This window comes from Anomaloglossus baeobatrachus, chromosome 7 (assembly GCF_048569485.1).
Source record: "Anomaloglossus baeobatrachus isolate aAnoBae1 chromosome 7, aAnoBae1.hap1, whole genome shotgun sequence".
NCBI classification, from domain to species: domain Eukaryota; kingdom Metazoa; phylum Chordata; class Amphibia; order Anura; family Aromobatidae; genus Anomaloglossus; species Anomaloglossus baeobatrachus.
Window position 1 is genome coordinate 72,966,710 of NC_134359.1, and position 21,710 is coordinate 72,988,419.

General features: G+C 44.7%; 1 protein-coding gene across 2 annotated transcripts in view; it reads right to left on the reverse strand.

Moving 5' to 3' along the window:
- Positions 1–21,710, reverse strand: part of CERKL (CERK like autophagy regulator) — a 161,731-nt gene that overhangs the window by 41,173 nt on the left and 98,848 nt on the right. For both annotated transcript variants that reach the window (XM_075317409.1, XM_075317410.1), the window contains exon 3: positions 11,770–11,901. In XM_075317409.1, the coding sequence (XP_075173524.1) occupies positions 11,770–11,901 (132 nt within the window). The remainder of the gene's footprint in view (positions 1–11,769; positions 11,902–21,710) is intronic.

Sequence of the window (21,710 nt, forward strand, 5' to 3'; positions counted from 1 at the left end):
GCTACAGCTATGGGAAGACACCACACCCTTTTTAATGCCCCTCCTGTCTGCTGACCTCTGCCAGAGATAGTTCTGAAAATTCTGGTTCCTGTTTCGTCCTGTTCTGTGATTTCGTGTACTGATTACCGCTTGTTTCCTGACTACGTCTCCTGCCTGCTGTTTTTGTACCTCGCTGCCCAATCCAGATTTGACCTTTTCTTGTTTTTGATTACGTCCTTGCCTGCCGATTCTGTCCCTGTTCCGCAATTCCTGGTTTGACCCTGCCTGACTACTACTCTTTCGGACTGCTGCCTTCCACAGGTAGTGATCACCTTGGGCCCTGTGTTAAAGGGTTTCAGGATTCTAGGGGTCCTGCTTGGTGAGTGGCTTCCCTCTAGCCTGTCCATACAGCCCGTCTGAGTGTGTAGATCCAGCCAGGCATTACAGAAACCATATCAATATTAGATCCAGCACAAATTATGGACAGAAATCGTCCCCTGCCCCAGAAATAAATGTCTAATATTACATGTTGTATTTAGTAAATTATATAGTAATGATTAGTTAATCATGAGAAATGGAGTGATTTATTACCAATACACAGTATTTTATATAAAACCTGATAGTGAGCAAGTACAACAGTATAAAAAAGCCAAATACCAGTAACATTGCAACAAAGCTCAAAAAGAAGGGTGGCACAAGAATATACCAGAATATGTACCCTCTAGAGCAAATTAATCTGTCACTCTATATTGTCATCTGAGCCTCTCGTGATGCCCCGTGCATCATATAAAATGCCAGAGCAAAACAGAAAAGCCAAGCTGCAGATGGCAGAGAGCAGCGCAACCACGTTTAGCATTTTGTAGGGCAGCAATGCCAGAAGAGGCTCCACAGCTGTAACCAACCATCAAAGATTCCTCTTGACTGACATGACACTTACAGATGGATGTTTTGTGTAAGAATGTGCATCGTTATATGCAAGATTACATAAATCTTTCATGCCTGTCTGTTCATGGTTGGGGTCTGGTATAAGAATGAGTTACGGGGCTTTTTGGTATTCTAAACAGGGTACTATGGTAATTTGAGTAAAAAAAAATATCTATTCATAATGAAACCAGGACAGATCATTAATGACAATGATACATTTTACAGTGAAAAAGTCACATAGGCTCAAATATCAGATTTATTAATATTTATTCATTAATATTTTCTACCCTTTTGAAGGAGACGTTTTTGCTTTTTTTGCCTTAATTTCTAACTTTTTGGGATTTAAAAATATTTTATATACAGTACAGACCAAACGTTTGGACACACCTCCTCATTCAGAGATTTCTTTATTTTCATGACTCTAAAAATTGTAGATTGACATTGAAGGCATCAAAACTATGAATTAACACATGTGGAATGAAATACTTAAAAAAGTGTGAAACAACTGAAAATGTGTCTTATATTCTAGGTTCTTCAAAGTAGCCACCTTCTGCTTTGATTACTGCTTTGCACACTCTCGGCATTCTCTTGATGAGCTTCAAGAGGTAGTCACCGGAAATGGTCTTCCAACAGACTTGAAGGAGTTCCCAGAGATGCTTAGCACTTGTTGGCCCTTTTGCCTTCACTCTGCGGTCCAGCTCACCCCAAACCATTTTGATTGGGTTCAGGTCTGGTGACTGTGGAGACCAGGTCATCTGGCATAGCACTCCATCACTTTCCTTCTTAGTCAAATAGCCCTTACACAGCCTGGAGGTGTGTTTGGGGTCAATGTGTTGTTGAAAAATAAATGATGGTCCAACTAAACGCAAACCGGATGGAATAGCACGCCGCTGCAAGATGCTGTGGTAGCCATGCTGGTTCTGTATGCCTTCAATTTTGAATAAATCCCCAACATTGTCAGCAGCAAAGCACCCCCCCACCATCACACCTCCTCCTCCATGCTTCACGGTGGGAACCAGCCATGTAGAGTCCATTTGTTCACCTTTTCTACAAAGACACGGTGGTTGGATCCAAAGATCTCAAATTTGGACTCATCAGACCAAAGCACAGATTTCGAGTGGTCCAATGTCCATTCCTTGTGTTCTTTAGCCCAAACAAGTCTCTTCTGCCTGTTGCCTGTCCTTAGCAGTGGTTTTCTAGCAGCTATTTTACCATGAAGGCCTGCTGCACAGTCTCCTCTTAACAGTTGTTCTAGAGATGAGAAGGTGTGTCCAAACTTTTGGTCTGCACTGTATATTTAGTTTCATAACGTTTACACAGAATTTATTTGTGATCATTATAGAAGTCGTAGACAGTAAAATCTCTAAATATAATAAAGAAAGATTATCTTGGGTCTGTCTTTTGACAACAATTTAAGAAAAAATGTTTGTTTTTCCTTTTTTTATTTAGTTTTATGGCCATACTGCCTCTCAAAACATGGGGTTACATTAAAGAAAATTGTTAGACTGAGGTCACCTATCCAGGAATCATTCGTTAGAATGGATCCTGCAGAGATCCGTTGGAAAAAAAATTGTGCAAACACAACTTTTTTGTCTGTTGTTAAATACCTAATGTCTGCTGGATCCGTTTTTTTTACATGGTAGTCTATGAAGAACGGATGCATTAACGGATTGCTATTTAGTCATCCATTATTCTTGCAATTTTAACGGATCCATTTTTTTTCTTACAGGATCCATTTCAAATGGAAGATAAATAGCAATCTGTTAACGGATCCGTTCTCCATAGACTCCCATGTTAAAAAAGCGGATCCAGCAGAAATCATTTTGCCAATGGATCTCTGCAAGATTCATTATCTGATATAATTACAGGACATGTGAACTTTAGGCCACTTTCACACTGCATTCCTCTCCCCGTTCAGTGGTCCCGTCGGGGCTATCTTTTGAACCCCCCGAAAAAGGTTTTCGGATGTATGCGCCAATAGGGTCGCCACTGACTATAATAGTGCAGACGGAGTCACCTTGTGCTCTGTCGTGCACCATTTTCGAGAGTATACTAATATTGGAGGCAGACACCCAGACGCAGTCTACAACATCTTGATGTCTGCCTCCAATAGGCATATACTCCCAAAAAAGGTGCACGTGTGACGCCCTGGACTAGCCAGGTAGTCACAGACATAACAACACACACACACCCTTCCCTAGACAGTCACAACAGTCTAACAAAAACCCTTGTTGCCTCCCTCCAGGGTCTGATGTCCACACCAGGTGGGGCCTAGCCAGGGAGTTCACAGGTCTGGAGGCGGGAAAAGCATTGAGTTCAGTTTGAGAGGTGAAAGTGAGAGGACAGTAACTGCAAGTGTCTGGTTCGGAGCCCAGGCACTGACAGCAAGGTTGGCAGACGGTGGTGGCTGTCTGCAGGAGGTAGTGGACCTCTGCAAAACCGTAGGACCGGGGTCGGGCGGTGGCCCGCCGGTACCGAACTGGGGAGTGGAGTGAAGCTAAGCACACAGGCAGGGCCATCGGACCCCGACTAGGCTTGGAGCCGCCGACAACGGTGAAATCCGAGTGTGACCGGAACCCCAGGGGTTCCCAAAAACCAAGACCCGACAGAAGGCAACAGTCCACACCGTGAGGATATACAGCCACCGCCATAGGCTAGAGATCCAAGGGCCAGCGCCTGCGGGCAAAACGGGCTCCTTCGGTACCTATACACCGGGGAGCGGACTACCGGTGGGCAACCACAGGAGTCAGAACATTCTAACAGGTGCAGGGAAAGACAGACACCATAAGCCATCCGGGGAGAGCACAAAAACACTGCAGCCGGCTGCGGGACCCGTCCATCCAGCCATTTGGTTTACCAGAGACTCTGTCATTGACTGCCTGAGTGAGTACACCAGTGCCATCCGGCACCGCGAGGCGCTGCCCCTGCAACCCTGCATCCCAGCCATCCTGCCTCCCTGTTACACCACCGGGCCCCGGGATCACCAACCCCTACCCACGGAGGGGACAACATCCTAGCTGCTCCCTACCATCGCTCCCGGGATCCCCGTCACCAGCAGCGGTGGTGCCCTTTATCACCACGACCAATGGGTGGCGTCACAAACTATCTCCCTAAACAAACCACCCCCTTTTCACTCGTGGACGAGGAGCGCTGCTCGAGTCCCCGGTTCCGGTCCACCGCTCGAGCCACCGAGCAGCAGCAGCAGCCCCAGACCCGAGCGTGGCAAGCGCGTGCCCTCCGCCCGCGACACACGACAGAGCACACAATAGCTCAGTCTACACCATTATAGTCAATGGCCCAGTCGGTGCATACGCCAGAATGGGGGGGTTGGATGGAAGCCCCGACAGGACCACTGAATGAGGAGAGGAACGCAGTGTGATATCAAACATGACATCCAATCGACCCTATCAACTATATTACGGTTCATTTGGGTTCCATCCCTTCACTTTACAATAAAATATAGCACTGCCGCTGAGCTATTTTACACAGTGTTTTTGAGTATCTTTGAAACTAAGGCTTAACAGTGCCTCCAATACAGGTGTGAAAAATAAAAGATAGCTGTAAAGACAAGAGAAGCGCAGATTGGGTCTTATCTGAAATATTAGCAAGCTCCAAGTGGAGTAGGAAGGCCCACCTTATGTGGCTGTGAGAAGTCATGACCACTATAGCAGTGTGTAGTATGGCTGTGGCAACCCCCAAGTGGAAAATCTCATTGTAAGTGGATGAAAAACTTGAAAGCCGCTCTGGTATGGAAAAAATCCCAAAACCTCAGGCTGATGGATTTTCGTGACCTTTATTTGTCAACACATTTCAGAGATAATTCTCCTTCTTCAGGACAAAATCACATCTTTTATGATTTATGTCGTGAAGAAGGAGAATTATCTCTGAAAAGCATTGACAAATAAAGGTCATGATCATCCATCAGCTTGAGGATTTGGGATTTCTTCCACTACAGAGCGGATTTCAACTGTTCAGCCACCCTCATTGCGATCCAATACTGTTGTGAACACTGCCTAAAGCAAAGATCTGAATGATTACTATGGACAGTCACTTCTATCTCTAAATATATTCATATTTATTTATTTAGCGCTATTAATTCCAGAGTGCTTTACATACATTGGCAATCTAAGTTCCCTATCAGTATGTTTTTGGAGTGTGGGAGGAAACCCACACAAACATGGGGAGAACATACAAACTCCTTGCAGAAGCTGTTCTTGGTGGGATTTGAACCCAGGACCCAGCACTGCAAGACTGCAGCGCTAACCACTGAGCCACCGTGCTGCCCGATAAACTCCAATCATTCTCATATCATAAAGACTATTTGTCATGAAATTAAAAGTAACTAGATTTTGCTCATATTTTATTTCTACTACTCCAATGAATAATTTGGTTCTTATTCTCTCTAAATCTAACATGTGGTTCCGGAGATACAGATCTTTTTATCTAGTGCTAATTCTTTAGTTTTTTTTTTTAGGTTGTGTGGCTAACAGGATCCTTGGGGGGGTGTCTTTAGGCTGCTCTGCATTATTAGCCTATGAGCAACACCCCTTTGTAAATGATTGGTTGACCAAGAGGGAAGCAGCGGTGTCAGGACAGATATATGAAAGACTGCATGAAAATTTATCTTTAATTTAACCCCTTCCCTGCAGATTTGATTCTCTTCAAATTTATTTGGTAGAAATTGAATATTCCACCGTGAACTGAGCTACTCTGCCAAATTGAATTTGAGGGATTTTCTCAATTCTACTAAAACTACAAATAGAATAAAAGATGCCAACTATATAAAAAAATAAAAATCAGTTCTATAAATTAAAAAAAAAATAGTTTGCCATATTCTTTATTAAATTTTTCATTTCGATTTGTCTTACTCTGTCCCACACTTATCTGTTGATACTGTTGATACTGTGGCATTGACAGCTTTTTTTTTTTCTCCAAGAGGTTTAGGTCATAAAATCAATATAGCAGTACATGCAAATTTTGCCCTTGATCCCTTGAAAATTTTTGCTGTATGTAAACACTATGTCTGCTGATACAAGATATCATCTGTTGTGAACGCATCTTTCCAAGGACTTTAGATTCTATCTGAAGATGTATTATTTACATATGGCTACGTCCAGGATTGCAGGCAAAATGTATTCATTAACTTTATTTGTAAGTGCCTCCATTTACATTAGAATCTACAAATGCCACTTAAAAAATTCTTTTAGAAAAACCCAATAAAATAAATAAAATAAAATCTTGTTAGTTGCAGCACAGGCAGGGATTTTAGTTTTCATCGCCCTGCTCTGGCCACCAGGTGTCACAGTCATCAAACCTGTGATGTACCGAGCGGGAGAAAATGCACAGGCCAAGTCATAATGAAAGTGAGAATATTTCCAATAAAATCATTAGAATAAATCAATTTTATATATATACATATATATATATATATATATATATATATATATATATATATATATATATATATATATATATATACTTTTTATATATAATACTAATATTCTTTCTTATTCATTATACAAAATGAATAGGTTGAAAATTAGAACTCTGCAGTGAATGGGGAATTCGAAGCTCCATGTAAAGCAAATGCAAAATGCAGACAACTTCTTCTTATAAAATCACACTCACAACATGACCGTAGTTATTCTCCAAATGATAAAAAGTTGCAGCCGACAATTATTATAATAATTATTTATTGCTATTTTTATTTATTATACTATAAATTATTATTATTATTATTGTTATTATTATTATTATTATTATTATTATTATTATTATTATTATTATTATTATTATTATTTTTAATAATAATAAGAATAAAATATTTTAATTTCCTATTATATTATTATTTTATATTATAATCTTTAATTATTATTTTTAGTATTATTATTGTATTAATAATAATAATAACAATAATAATAATATATATTAAAAGTATTTTCATTATTATTATATTACTATTTTATACTATAATTATTAAAAAATATTATTATTACTATTATATGAATTGTATAATAATAACAATAATTATAATAATAATAATAATTGTATTATCATAATTATTTTCAAACTATTTTAATTATTATTATATTATTTTACACTATAATTATTTTTAATTATGATTATTTTTACTATTATTACATTATTGTTATTTTTAAATATTATTATATTATAATTATTATTACTATAGAAGTATTTTAATTATTATTTTATACTATAATTATTAAAAAATATTATTATTATAATTATTATTATTGTTATTATTCTTACTATTATATTATTTATAATTATATTGTAACAGTAATAATAATAATAATAATTGTATTATTATTATCATCATTATTTTCAAACTATTTTAATTATTATATTATTTTACACTATAATTATTTTTAATTTTGATTATTTTTACTATTATTACATTATTGTTATTTTTAAATATTATTATATTATAATTATTATTACTATAGAAGTATTTTAATTATTATTATTTTATACTATAATTATTAAAAAATATTATTATAATTATTATTATTGTTATTATTCTTACTATTATATTATTTATAATTATATTGTAACAGTAATAATAATAATAATAATAATTGTATTATTATTATCATCATTATTTTCAAACTATTTTAATTATTATATTATTTTACACTATAATTATTTTTAATTATGATTATTTTTACTATTATTACATTATTGTTATTTTTAAATATTATTATATTATAATTATTATTACTATAGAAGTATTTTAATTATTATTTTATACTATAATTATTAAAAAATATTATTATTATAATTGTTATTATTGTTATTATTCTTACTATTATATTATTTATAATTATATTGTAACAGTAATAATAATAATAATAATTGTATTATTATTATCATCATTATTTTCAAACTATTTTAATTATTATATTATTTTACACTATAATTATTTTTAATTTTGATTATTTTTACTATTATTACATTATTGTTATTTTTAAATATTATTATATTATAATTATTATTACTATAGAAGTATTTTAATTATTATTATTTTATACTATAATTATTAAAAAATATTATTATAATTATTATTATTGTTATTATTCTTACTATTATATTATTTATAATTATATTGTAACAGTAATAATAATAATAATAATAATTGTATTATTATTATCATCATTATTTTCAAACTATTTTAATTATTATATTATTTTACACTATAATTATTTTTAATTATGATTATTTTTACTATTATTACATTATTTTTATTTTTAAATATTAGTATTATTATAGAAGTATTTTAATTATTATTATTTTATACTGTAATTAAAAATATAATAATAATTATTATTATTATTATTATTACTATTATATTATAATTATATTGTAATAATAATAATAATAATAATATCATAAAGGCTTTGGAACTTGTGTAATGTCACTCCCAAGTCCCAAGTGTTTCTAGTTCAGTGAATAATAGTGATCATCTCAGAGGTGTAAGGTGTCCTTTAAAACAGGGCATAGTACATATGGGGATTGATGGGGTAAAACATTTGGCTGAGAGATTTATATTCTCCTAGATTATGAGCAGATCAGTTACAATCGTTATATCTTCCTGCCTGTGCTGTGTTACCCTGGGGTATCTGTAATATCTTTCTCATGGAGTCATAGATGAATCTCAGTGTAGTTAGATCTTACATGTTTAGGGGTTTCCTTCAACATTAAACAAAAGGAAGGTTTAATGGCTCATCTGTGGTCACTGGAATGATAACCCTGAACTAATGACAGGGTCTTGGGCACCTTATGCACTTGGGGTCTGATACATGTATAGAACACCTACATTCATTAGGGTATAAAACAAACAAACACTCTTATAAACACTGGAGATTCTTGGAAACAATAAACATTGCATTTCTTGAACCCCTGAAACTTTTCGTTTTTAGTTCGGGCTGTCCTACCAGGGTGAAAGTCTACCCAGGTCAGTCTGTTTACACAGAAGAGCTGTGGAACGCATAAGGCTGAAGACGTTAAGAAATGTGTCAGTGGATCACAGCTTACTATACATTATGATGTCATTTAACAGGGAAAAGGTGACACCAAGATGCACAATAGGAAAAGCACCCCATAAGGGTAGAGCGTCTCTTGACATGGTGCAGAAGCCTTGGCCAGTCCTCTGCTGCACTGCAATAATTGTCCAGGAATAGTTTGAGGATCATGAGAAGTGCTCAAGGTCTTGTCATGACTACAAATCACCCAGAACTTGAAAATGTTTCCCAGTTTCGGAAAACCCCTCTTCCCCAACTTTAGTGTGTTTAAAAAAAAAAAAAGCTAAAAAAAACCTGTGCCTTTCTTACCATCCCTGGGTCCAGCACTGAGTCTCTGCCAATGCTCCCAAAATATATTATTGTCTGCACTATTTTTACCAAGTCGAGAGCATGGCAGCCAATCAGTGAGCTGACTGTCTCTGCCTGCTGAGGTCACTGATTGGCTGCAGCGCTGTCGATGTGAAGTCAGCATTGCAGGCAATCACAGATACAGGGCAGAGATTCAGTTCTGATCCTGCGGAGGACAGGTAAAGCCATTTTTTTAACAAAACAAACTGCAACGGAGGGAATACCCCTCTATAGGGAATCTGTCACCAGGTTTTTGCTATGTAATCTGAGAGCAGCATGATCTAGAGACAGAGACCCTGATTCCAGTTGCTGCTCTGCATGCTGTACCTTTGATAAAATAGCTGTCTTCTCTGCTGCAGATTTAGCAGTTCTCTGAATGCTGAGCTCTGTATAATCCCACCATCACAACTGATTGGTAGCTTTCTGTGTACACTGACAGGAAGCTGCTAATGAGTGTTGGAGGAGGGGTTACACAGAGCTGTTGACTAGGAGTCACGAGGAAGTTAGTCCCGTAGTGATAATTTCCTGTTGATAAAACACTGATTTCATGGAAACAGCAACACAGCCCAGTAAGTGATACATCACTTGAATCAGGGTCTCAACTTAAACATCATGCTGCTCTCAGATTATATAACAAAAACCTAGTAATTGATCATCCGACAAGCCTACAACCTACAATAACCCTAGGAACATTAAACCACTGCGCAACCAGCTCTGTCCTCACCTATTGTACCCTCACCTATTCCCTGTAGACTGTGAGCCCTCGCGGGCAGGGTCCTCTCTCATCCTGTACCTGTCTGTGCCCTGTGCCTTGTAATGTTCATGATTGTTGTACTTGATTTTTATGTATAATCTTTTTACTTGTAAAGAGCCATGGAATAAATGGCGCTATGATAATAAATAATAATAATAATAATGTGCTAAAAAGACACAAGTCTATAGAGGTCCCACCTGATGAAATATATAGGATTCAAAGGGTCTACATCTGCATGTCCCTTTTTATATTTAATATCTGATTATCTATCCATTTTGTTCCTTTTTTTTCCCCCATTTATTTTTAACTAAATTAATTTATTTTTCTTAATTTATGTAAAAAGTTGGAGAGTTTTTAGAACCACATTTTATGATATTTAATAGTTAAATATTTTTTATTTTTTTAATTTGATGCCTGAATTTTGGTACCAGATACCCCTGGACACCTTCCCTTAGAAGTCTTGCAGATCCCATTCCTTGACCGGTCACAATTTTTTTGATTGCATAGGGAGAAGAACACAATATTATAATTGGTATATACAATAAGATGTACACACATCTGTATGATGTTTGTATGGTACGGTGGCTCAGTGGTTAGCACTGCAGTCTTGCACTGCTGGCGTTCTGAGTTCAAATACCACAAAGGACACAATCTGCAAGGAGTTTGTATGTTCTCCCTGTGGTTTCCTCCCACACTCCAAAGACATACTGATAGAACCTTAGTTTGTGAGCCCCAATGGGGACAGTGTTCCCAATGTATGTATAGCGCTATATAATTAACAGCGCTATAGGAATATTATTATTATGTCTTCTACTATTTGTTTGGGACTTCTCTGGATTCTTCTTTTTCAAGAACAGACCAACAGGTCACTTTGCGCCCATGAGGACAGCCTTTTCCTACACAGAGCTGCTCCTGCCCCATGCAGATTACACCCCGCCGGCTACCACCACTATCTTCGGCTCTACAGCGCTAACCTCCCGGCTCCGGTGACTTCTCCTCCTCTCCTTAGTGGTGCTCTGCAGAGACGCCAGCAGCGGTGAGGTTAACTCATTGCGCTGCCAGTGACGTCATCAGTAAGCTCGCCAGGTCAGGGAGCTGATTACAGCTCCTGACCCCGGAAGTGCCGGCATTCAAGGAGCAGGTACAGAGGTTGATATGTATTAGCGTCTTAAAGACGCAAAAAAAATTAATTCCGGTACCACCAACTAACATCCCCCCGCAAAGACTCCGGTTTTAGTAATGGGTCTGGGGAGAGGAGGGAAATTTAAAAAAATATTTTTTTTTTTTTTTTTTACTCTCACCCCTGGCGCCGCCCTCCGCGACCCGCCGCCCCAGGCACCGGACCTCCGGTGCCTAATGGTAAATACGGCCCTGAGGACAGGTACACATAAGTGAGGTTACGTTCTTTTTACAACATGGGATAAGCAACGGTAAATTAAAAAGGTACTGTATTTATAAAAACTCAGTATCCGATAGCACATATATAATACTGATATTAATGTAGTGTTTGATAGATTACAGTTACTGATGATGGGAATATGTCTCCGAATGAAGAAGACAGGAGATGAGAAGATATATTAATATTGGGTATGTAACCTGATTTACTGTATTTATGCTGCCGCTGAAAGCCGGTGGGGATTAGCCGAAAGTTCAGCTTGTCTTGGTTGCTTAGCAATATTTTCTGTCTCTATTCAGCTGATTTATTTATTAAAACAAACTTACCTGTAACATGGGTCTGAATGTCAGCGAGCTTAAAAAGAGGCGCAACGTGCCGGGAATACACATTGGACGCTTCTCCTTTATGGCTGCGAGGGTTAACTATGACTTTAAGACATTTTGGTCGATTTGGAAAACCTAAAAGATTAAAAAATACAATATTAGGCAAAGAAAAAAAAATAATGTAGGACAAGTTAAATGGATTGTGCGGGATTACAGGATTAAAAAAAAAAAAGTGTCTGTTTCTTTTCATGGCAAACAGCGCCAATCTAGCCTACAGGCAGTGTGTGGTACTGCAGTTTATCTCCATTTAGGTAAATGAAACTGAGTTGTAATATCAGAGGTCATGTTTAAAATAAAGCAGCTTTGTTTTTTGATAGTTTCTGATATTTGGCTTTGACAAAACTTATGTGTGGATTATATGCATTTTTTACACATTTCGGTGGTGGAAATGTGCAAGAAAATAGATATGCCTATCTTGTAGACTGTGTGGCCTTGTGGGGAGGGTCCTCTCTCCTCCTGTAGACTGTGATCCCTCGCGGACAGGGTCCTCTCTCTTCCTGTAAGATGTGAGCCCTCGCGGGCAGGGTCCTCTCTCCTCCTATAGACTGTAATTCCTCATGGGCAGGGTCCTCTTTCCTCTCTCCTCCTGTAAATTGTGAACCCTCGTGGGCAGGGTCCTCTCTCTTCCTGTAGACTGTGAGCCCTCACAGGCAGGGTCCTCTCTCCTCCTGTAAACTGTGAGCCCTCGCGGACAGGGGTTCTTCTCTCCTCCTGTAGACTGTGAGCCCTCGCGGGCAGGGTCCTCTCTCTTCTTGTAGTCTGTGAACCCTCGCGGGCAGGGTCCTCTCCTCCTGTAGACTGTGAGCCCTCACAGGCAGGGTCCTCTCCCCTCTTGTAGACTATGAGCCCTCACAGGCAGGGTCCTCTCTCCTCCTATAGACTGTAATTCCTCATGGGCAGGGTCCTCTTTCCTCTCTCCTCCTGTAAATTGTGAACCCTCGTGGGCAGGGTCCTCTCTCTTCCTGTAGACTGTGAGCCCTCACAGGTAGGGTCCTCTCTCCTCCTGTAAACTGTGAGCCCTCGCGGACAGGGGTTCTTCTCTCCTCCTGTAGACTGTGAGCCCTCGCGGGCAGGGTCCTCTCTCTTCTTGTAGTCTGTGAACCCTCGTGGGCAGGGTCCTCTCCTCCTGTAGACTATGAGCCCTCACAGGCAGGGTCCTCTCTCCACCTGTAAACTGTGAGCCCTCACAGGCAGGATCCTCTCTCCTCCTGTAGACTGTGAGCCCTCACAGGCAGGGATCTCTTTCCTCCTGTAGACTGTGAGCCCTCACAGGCAGGGTCCTCTCTCCTCCTGTAGACTGTGAGCCCTTGCAGACAGGATCCTCTCTCCTCCTGAAGACTGTGAACCCTCACAGGCAGGGTCCTCTCTCTTCCTGTAGACTGTGAGCCCTCATGGGCAGGGTCCTCTCTCCTCCTGTAAACTGTGAGCCCTCGCAGGCAGGGTCTTCTCTCCTCCTGTACCTGTCTATTCCTTAAATTGTGCACGATTATTGTACTTGTCTATGTATGCCCCTTTTTCACATGTAAAGTGCCATGGAATAAATGGCGCTATAATAAACAATAATAATAGCGCATCTAAATGCAAATCTATGGGGAAAACTTCCACATAAAACTCAGTATAGACGCAAGAGAAATTGACATGTTGTGAATTTGAAACACGAACCGCAGGTCAGTTTACATTAAAGGGGTTGTCCCCACAAAGAAAGTTAATTTTAATCAATAGATCTTGGAATAATAATAAGTTTTACAATTGGATGTTTTAAAAAAAAAATGTCCCTGTGCTGAGATAATCTTATGTGCCCCTGCTATGTACTGTGTAATGGCTGTGTCTGACCGTACAGGGGCAGGGTCTGATCATACCACATCTCCTGGGCAGGGGAGAAAGCAAAAGAGTATAAAGATATATTACAGCACAGGATCACAGCTGATTCTTTCTGTGAGGTAAAACATTTCCCTGCCTGTTTTTAAAAATGTTTTACCTGAAAAAAAAATAATTTGTGATCCTGTGCCGTAATATTTGTGTTCTTTGTTACATCCTCCCCGACCCAGGAGATGTAGTATGATCAGTTCATATCCCTATAGGGTCAGACACGCCTATTACACAGTACATAGAAGGGGCACATATATAAGATTATCACAGCACAGGAACATTTTTTTAAACTCATCCAATTATGGAAATTATTGTTATTCTAAGATCTATTGATTAAAGTGAACTATTTTAGTGGGGAAAACCCTTTTGAGTAAAAAAAGAAACACAGTGGGTAGGACAGCTTTCACTTGCCTCTTAGGCCACATGCACATGTTGAGTATTTGGTGCAGTTTTTTACGTGAGTATTTGTAGCCTAAATCAGGAGTGGAACAATTAGAGGACAAGTATAATAGAAACACGGGCACCACTTCTGCATTTATTACCCACTCCTGGTTTTCGCGATAAATCCTGAGGTAAAAAACTCACCAAATACTCAATGTGTGTACGTAGCCTAAGATACTGCGTTTATGGATGAAGCGAAAATACACAGCGTCAAATACTCAGAAAAAAACTCATCATGGGCACACAGCCTTACTATTCCACATTCCAGTTGGCTATTTCCAGTAGATTTGAGAATAGAAGCTGAGGTCAGATTTCCATTTGCAAAAAGCAAGCAGAGATCTTATAAGTGGTTAAAGCTTGAAATACCAGGCATGTGGTAACACATGAATCTCTCTAAGTCCAGAGTCACACTTGCGAGTGACTCGTATTACAATACGTGTGAGTCTTGCATCGCATCACCCGGCACAGCCCGCTGCTCTCAGGAGACAGGAGTGTCTCAGCTGCATAGAAATACATGAAGCTGACCCGCTCCTGTCCGGAAAGTGTGTGGCTGTGCCGGGTGATACTGATGCAAGACTCACGCGTATTACATGTGAGTCACTCGCAAGTGTGACTCTAGACTTAGGCCACATTCACACGCTGAGTATTTGGGGAGTTTATTACCTCAGTATTTGTAGCCAAAACCAGGAGTGGGTGATAAATACAAATGTGGTGCCCGTGTTTCTATTATACTTTTCCTCTGATTGTTCCACTCCTGGTTTTGGCTACAAATACTGAGGTAAAAAACTCACCAAATACTCAATGTGTCCATGAGGCCTATGTGCAGATGACAGCTGTATACAGCCATGTGCACACATTGAGTATTTGGTGAGTTTTTTACCTCAGTATTTGTAGTCAAAACCAGAAGTGGGTGAAAAATACAGAAGTGGTGCACAATTTTTTTTTTTTCAGCCTATGTTCACATGTTGTGCTTTTGCTGTGTTTTTTTCCATGCGTCTTATGCAAATTATAAGCTGTTTTCTACAGTACCAGCAAAAACTAGGAGATTTCCGAAATTTCATTGACACAATTGATTTTTTTCCTGACTGAAATGAAAAACTGCTGCGTTTCTGAAAGAAGCAGGGTGTTAACTCTTTCAGTGTTTCTCACCATTAAAAGCAATGAGATAATGCAGAAAACACTGCAAAAACGTAACCACTGCATTTTTGCTGCTTTTGTGTTGAATAAAACTAACTTTATTTAAATATGCACTGTAAACAATTGACACCAAAAACAGAGGCAAAAAACGCAACAAAAAAATGTAAAAAGAACCCCTGCGTTTTGGAAGCAGCTTTGTTACTGTCAAGAAATCAGGGTTTTGCTGCAGCAAACACACAACATGTGAACATAGCCTTATAATTTTCCTCTGAGCCTTTCACTTCTGGTTTTGTCTTACATATACTGAGCTAAAGAACGCACCAAATACTCAACGTGTGCTCATGGCCTAAAAACATAACTAGATGTTATTGTCGCGGGCGGGGAGGACACCGCCGCTGCTGGTCGCTCGCTAACGCTCGGGTCCAGCGCTGCTGCAGCTGCTCGGTGGCTCGGATCCGGGGACTCGAGCGGCGCTCCTCGCCCGTGAGTGAAAGGGGTGGTTGGTTTGGGGGATTTAGTCCGTGACGCCACCCATGGGTTGTGGTGAAGATGGGCACCACCGCTGCTGGTGACGGGGATCCCAGGAGCGATGTTAGGGAGCAGCTGGGATGTTGTTTTCCCCCTCCGTGGGTAGGGGTCGGTGGTCCCGGGGCCCGGTGAGGTGACGGGGAGGCAGGATGGCTGGGATGCAGGGTTGCAGGGGCAGCGCGGCGCGGTGCCGGATGGCACTGGGGTACTCACTCAGGCAGTCAATGATAGAGTCTCTGGTAAACCAAACGGCTGGATGCAGGGGTCCTGCAGCCGGCTACAGTGTCTCTACCCGGACAGGTGATGGCGGCTGTCTTTCCCTGCACCTTGATGTTCTTAGTTGACTACTATGGATCCCCAACGGTAGCGCGTTCCCCGGTGGATAGATGCCGGAGGAGCCCGTTTGCCCGCAGATGCTGGCCCTTGGGTCTCTAGCCTTAGGCGGTAGCTGTATACCCTCACGGTGTGGGCGGTTGCCTTCTATCGGGTCTTTGGTTGTTAGGAAACCCCTGGTGTTCCGGTCACATTCGGATTTGACTATTGTCGGCGGCTCCAAGCCTGGTCGGGGTCCGATGGCCCTGCCTGTGTGTGCTGGCTTCACTTCGCTCCCCGGTCGGTACCGGCGGGCCAACGCATGACCCCGCTCCTACAGTTCCGGGTTGCTTCACCACTCCTGCAGACGGCCACCACCGTCTGCCAAGCTTGCTGTCAGTGCCTGGGCCACAAACCCAGACACCCAAGTGCTTGTGTGGCGCCCTGGGCAAGCCAGGGGTCACAGGTCACAACAACACACACACACCCCACATTCCCTGCAGGTACACCAGCTAACCTACAAATCCTTGTTGCCTTCCTCCAGGGGCTGGTGTCCACACCAGGGGGTGGAGCCAGGCGGTTGGTGTCCGCCCACCTAGGAGGTCACAGCCCTGGAGGCAGGAAGTACCAGGCAGATTAGCCCAGGCAGGGCTTGAGTAAACATCGAGTTGAGCCCAGGCAGGGCAAGTGTGAAGTCTAGCTGAGGGCTAGAGCGGAGTAAACAACCAAGTGAAAGGAGAAACAACAGAGTGTAGCTCAGGAGGGAGCTAGAGTGAAGTGAAACAGCAGTGAAGTGACAGAAAGCCTGAAGTTGGTCTGTGGCTGTGTGCCCAGACGGAGTCAGCAAGGTCAGCAGACGGCGGTGAAGGTCTGCAGTGGGACTGTCTGGAGGTTACTGGAAGGACCCCGTTGGCTGTGTGCCCGGTGGTCTGGAGCGGATACAAAGGGCAGTCAGCACCAGAGCAGGGGCTTTTCGGATCCCAGCAAGGCTTGGAGTCGCTGTAAATTGCTAAATCCGTTAGTGAAGGGGACGTAGATCTCCCAACAAGCAAGTCCTGATTGACGGCAAAGGTCCAACCACAACGGGGAAACACCGCCACCGCCAAGGCACCAGTTTCCCAGGGCCGGCGCCTGCGGGCAAAGTGTGGAGCTCCTCCGGCCCAGATTGCAGTCGGGGAGCGGGTAACCGGTGGGAATCCATCGCTACCAAACAAACATTTCAAAGGTGCAGGGAAGAGACCGTCACCGCTAACTGCAGGGAACCGCAGCACCGTGAACCGTCCGAGGGACCCGTCCAACCAGCCGTTTGTTTACCGAGAACTGTGTCGTGTTTACTGGCTGAGTGAGTACTTTCGTGCCGCAAGGCACAGCGCTGCCCCTGCTCCCCTGCACCCCACTGGGCCCCGGGATCACCAACCCCTACCCACGGAGGGACAACACAACAACTGGCTGCTCCGCCTCACCATCCCCGGGACCTCCACATAGAGCAGCGGTGGTGTACACTCAATCACCACAACCGTGGGTGGCGTCACGGACATTATCCCAACACCCCAAACCCCCCCTTTTCACTCACGGGCGAGGAGCGCCGCTAGAGAAACCCCCGGGATCCGGCCCACGGCTCGAGCCACCACTGAGCAGCCGCCGGACCCGAGCAGAAGGGGTGAGCGCGGTGTGCTGACACCCTCCTCCCCGCCCGCGACAACTTGGCGTCACGAACAGGATCCTACCGCTCTGCCGTTTGGTAAAGGTGCGCCTTGTTACCGCCGGAGGTATCCGGCAGAAAAATTGCAGAAGCCGCCATCTTTGGCGCGAAAAGTTCCCGCTCGAGCGTCTTCTCGAGCAGTAGAGGCGCGAAGGCCAAGACCCCGCCCCGAAAGAGGAGGGGCCAGAAAGAGCTAAGGGGGACGCGATGGCGGCTGACCGCATGTAGCTGCGGCTATAAAAGCAGGGACGCCAGGACTCTGCAAACATACCGTTCCTGGAAGCAAAAAGAGAAACCATCATGTGGATGCCGTCCCGCGACACCGTAGCCCCGCGCCTGGAACCGCGGCGTGGGTGGAAATCCGAACCGCGCAGCTCTACCAAAGGCTGCAGGTCAGGATGCAGCTCCTCCTGGAGAAGTGGGAGGCCGACATGGCGGACGTTGTAGCCACCGTGCGGAGACGCGAGGAGGAAGCGGAGAAAGGGAGGGTGAGTGACCCACGTCCCGATGCCCTTGAGGGGCCGGTCATCGCGGCTGTGGGGCCCGGTCCAAGCCCTCTCCCCCCATTACCTCCCTCGCCACCCGTCCCGGAGGCCGTGACCCCGCCACTAGGCCTGCTACCACCGCAACCGGTAGCAGTACCCAGCGTCCCCGCCCAAGCGGGCCGACCTGTAGCCGGAGCCCGCGGCACACCGGAGGTGTTACCGTGGAAGACGCCGAAAGTGGAACCGGAGGCATCCCATGAAACATCCCCCGAGCCGGAGCAGATGACCCGTTCCGAGCGGAAGGCCCGGCAGCGGAAAGCCCCTATGCCCATCCCCCACACCTCGGCTGAGGCAGCGCCGGGTTGTTGCTGCAAGGCAGCGCCTAAGGCCATGACACCGCGGGATACGCCGCCCACCTTCCTGACGGTGGGTAACGTTCTGGATGTCCCGCGGGGCCCGACCCGTGCGCCGGCGCCGGCAGCAGCGCCGTATTGGGATAGGGCGCCGGTACCGCTGGGCCTGGAGATCGCCGAGAGGGAGTGGAAGAAGGCCGAACTGGTGGCCAGAGCGATCCGGGAGAAAGAACACCTCCGACAGGCAACTTCCCGTGCCCGAGGACCGTTGTACGTGGGGCAGGTGAGGCGGTTTGATGTCCGCCGGGGCTACGGATTCATATACGAACCGGGCCTGGAGGCCGAAGTTTTTGTAGCCCGGCGGGACGTGAATGCCCACCTGCCTGAGGAGCATCCTGGCCGTAATCTGATGCCGGGAGATATTGTCCAGTACACGTGGTTCTTTGGGGAGCGGGGGTGGTTTGCGCTGGACGCTACATTGAAGGGCAGCCCAGAGGCCCGAGCAAGCGCCGCGCCCCCTCCCTTGGAAGGAGCACTGGAGCCTGGAAGTCCGGAGTAGGGCAGTGGATGCCCGCAGCACCGTCCCCGTTGGGACCAGTACCGAGTTAAGATTGTTTGTTTGTTTGGAAAAGATGATAAGTGAAATTACCGAAGAAGTTACCTGATTTATTGTGATTAGCAACCGGCTGGAGCCGGCACCGTTGTCCCCGTGGGGACCGTTTAAAAATGCATGGGAACTATCCATGGACAAGCCCGTGAACTTGCAGGGCAACCACAAACGTTAGTGGCATGTAAATATGTTGGGTACCGTTACCGTGTTCCGCAGGCCGCCTCCGGAGAGGCAGGTTGGAGGGAGGGCCCTGAGCAGAGCAGGCTGGGGCCCAGCCACCAAAAGGACCGGTGGCTACCCTCTGGAGGGAAGGACAGATCCCGCTCGGGTACCGTGTGCTGGACTGTGGGTCAAGGGGTGCTGCCTGGGCTTTAGGGGCAGCATCAGGGCCAGGTTACTTGGGTGGGAGAGAGCGGAAACCGTAACCGTACACCGTTGCAACGTTAAAGTGATGTGCCTCCCGTTTTGGGAAGAGTTATTATTAAAAATGTATTTTACCGTATTATGTTATACCTTTTACTTTACAGAAAACAAAAAGGAAAATAAAACCGGTGTTGGACGGGCAGCCCGAGGACGGTCTGCGTTTTGCTAAGGGGGAATGTGACGCCCTTGGCAAGCCAGGGGTCACAGGTCACAACAACACACACACACCCCACATTCCCTGCAGGTACACCAGCTAACCTACAAATCCTTGTTGCCTTCCTCCAGGGGCTGGTGTCCACACCAGGGGGTGGAGCCAGGCGGTTGGTGTCCGCCCACCTAGGAGGTCACAGCCCTGGAGGCAGGAAGTACCAGGCAGATTAGCCCAGGCAGGGCTTGAGCAAACATCGAGTTGAGCCCAGGCAGGGCAAGTGTGAAGTCTAGCTGAGGGCTAGAGCGGAGTAAACAACCAAGTGAAAGGAGAAACAACAGAGTGTAGCTCAGGAGGGAGCTAGAGTGAAGTGAAACAGCAGTGAAGTGACAGAAAGCCTGAAGTTGGTCTGTGGCTGTGTGCCCAGACGGAGTCAGCAAGGTCAGCAGACGGCGGTGAAGGTCTGCAGTGGGACTGTCTGGAGGTTACTGGAAGGACCCCGTTGGCTGTGTGCCCGGTGGTCTGGAGCGGATACAAAGGGCAGTCAGCACCAGAGCAGGGGCTTTTCGGATCCCAGCAAGGCTTGGAGTCGCTGTAAATTGCTAAATCCGTTAGTGAAGGGGACGTAGATCTCCCAACAAGCAAGTCCTGATTGACGGCAAAGGTCCAACCACAACGGGGAAACACCGCCACCGCCAAGGCACCAGTTTCCCAGGGCCGGCGCCTGCGGGCAAAGTGTGGAGCTCCTCCGGCCCAGATTGCAGTCGGGGAGCGGGTAACCGGTGGGAATCCATCGCTACCAAACAAACATTTCAAAGGTGCAGCGAAGAGACCGTCACCGCTAACTGCAGGGAACCGCAGCACCGTGAACCGTCCGAGGGACCCGTCCAACCAGCCGTTTGTTTACCGAGAACTGTGTCGTGTTTACTGGCTGAGTGAGTACTTTCGTGCCGCAAGGCACAGCGCTGCCCCTGCTCCCCTGCACCCCACTGGGCCCCGGGATCACCAACCCCTACCCACGGAGGGACAACACAACAACTGGCTGCTCCGCCTCACCATCCCCGGGACCTCCACATAGAGCAGCGGTGGTGTACACTCAATCACCACAACCGTGGGTGGCGTCACGGACATTATCCCAACACCCCAAACCCCCCCTTTTCACTCACGGGCGAGGAGCGCCGCTAGAGAAACCCCCGGGATCCGGCCCACGGCTCGAGCCACCACTGAGCAGCCACCGGACCCGAGCAGAAGGGGTGAGCGCGGTGTGCTGACACCCTCCTCCCCGCCCGCGACACTTGCTCCTCTCACTTCAAACTCCAAACTCTATCTGTCACTTTTCCCACCTCCAGGCCTGTGAACTCATCGGTGGGTGGGGCCAACCGCTTGGCTCCGCCCCACCTGGTGTGGACATCAGACACTGGAGGGAGGCAACAAGGGTTTTTGTTTGGCTGGTGTCTGTTACGGTTGCTGCGAGCACTGGAGACTATGTCCAGATTTCTTGCTACTGCACATGTGCGAGCGCTGGAGACTAAGTCCAGATTTCTTGCTACTGCACATGTGCGAGCGCTGGAGACTAAGTCCAGATTTCTTGCTACTGCACATGTGCGAGTGCTGGAGACTAAGTCCAGATTTCTTGCTACTGCACATGTGCGAGCACTGAAGACTAAGTCCTATCTTGGAGCCATTGCACATGTGCGGGTGACATCATCGCTGACACGAGGTCACATGTCTCTGACACCTTCTATGCCGATTGGTCGCTGGTCATGTGCTTGTGACAACTTGCTCGGTGATAGGCCAGCATGACGTCACTCCTGTCGTTCTGGCAGCGGATTGGCTCTGGTGTCCTCCATCTTGGATGAGGCACAGAGTCTATATA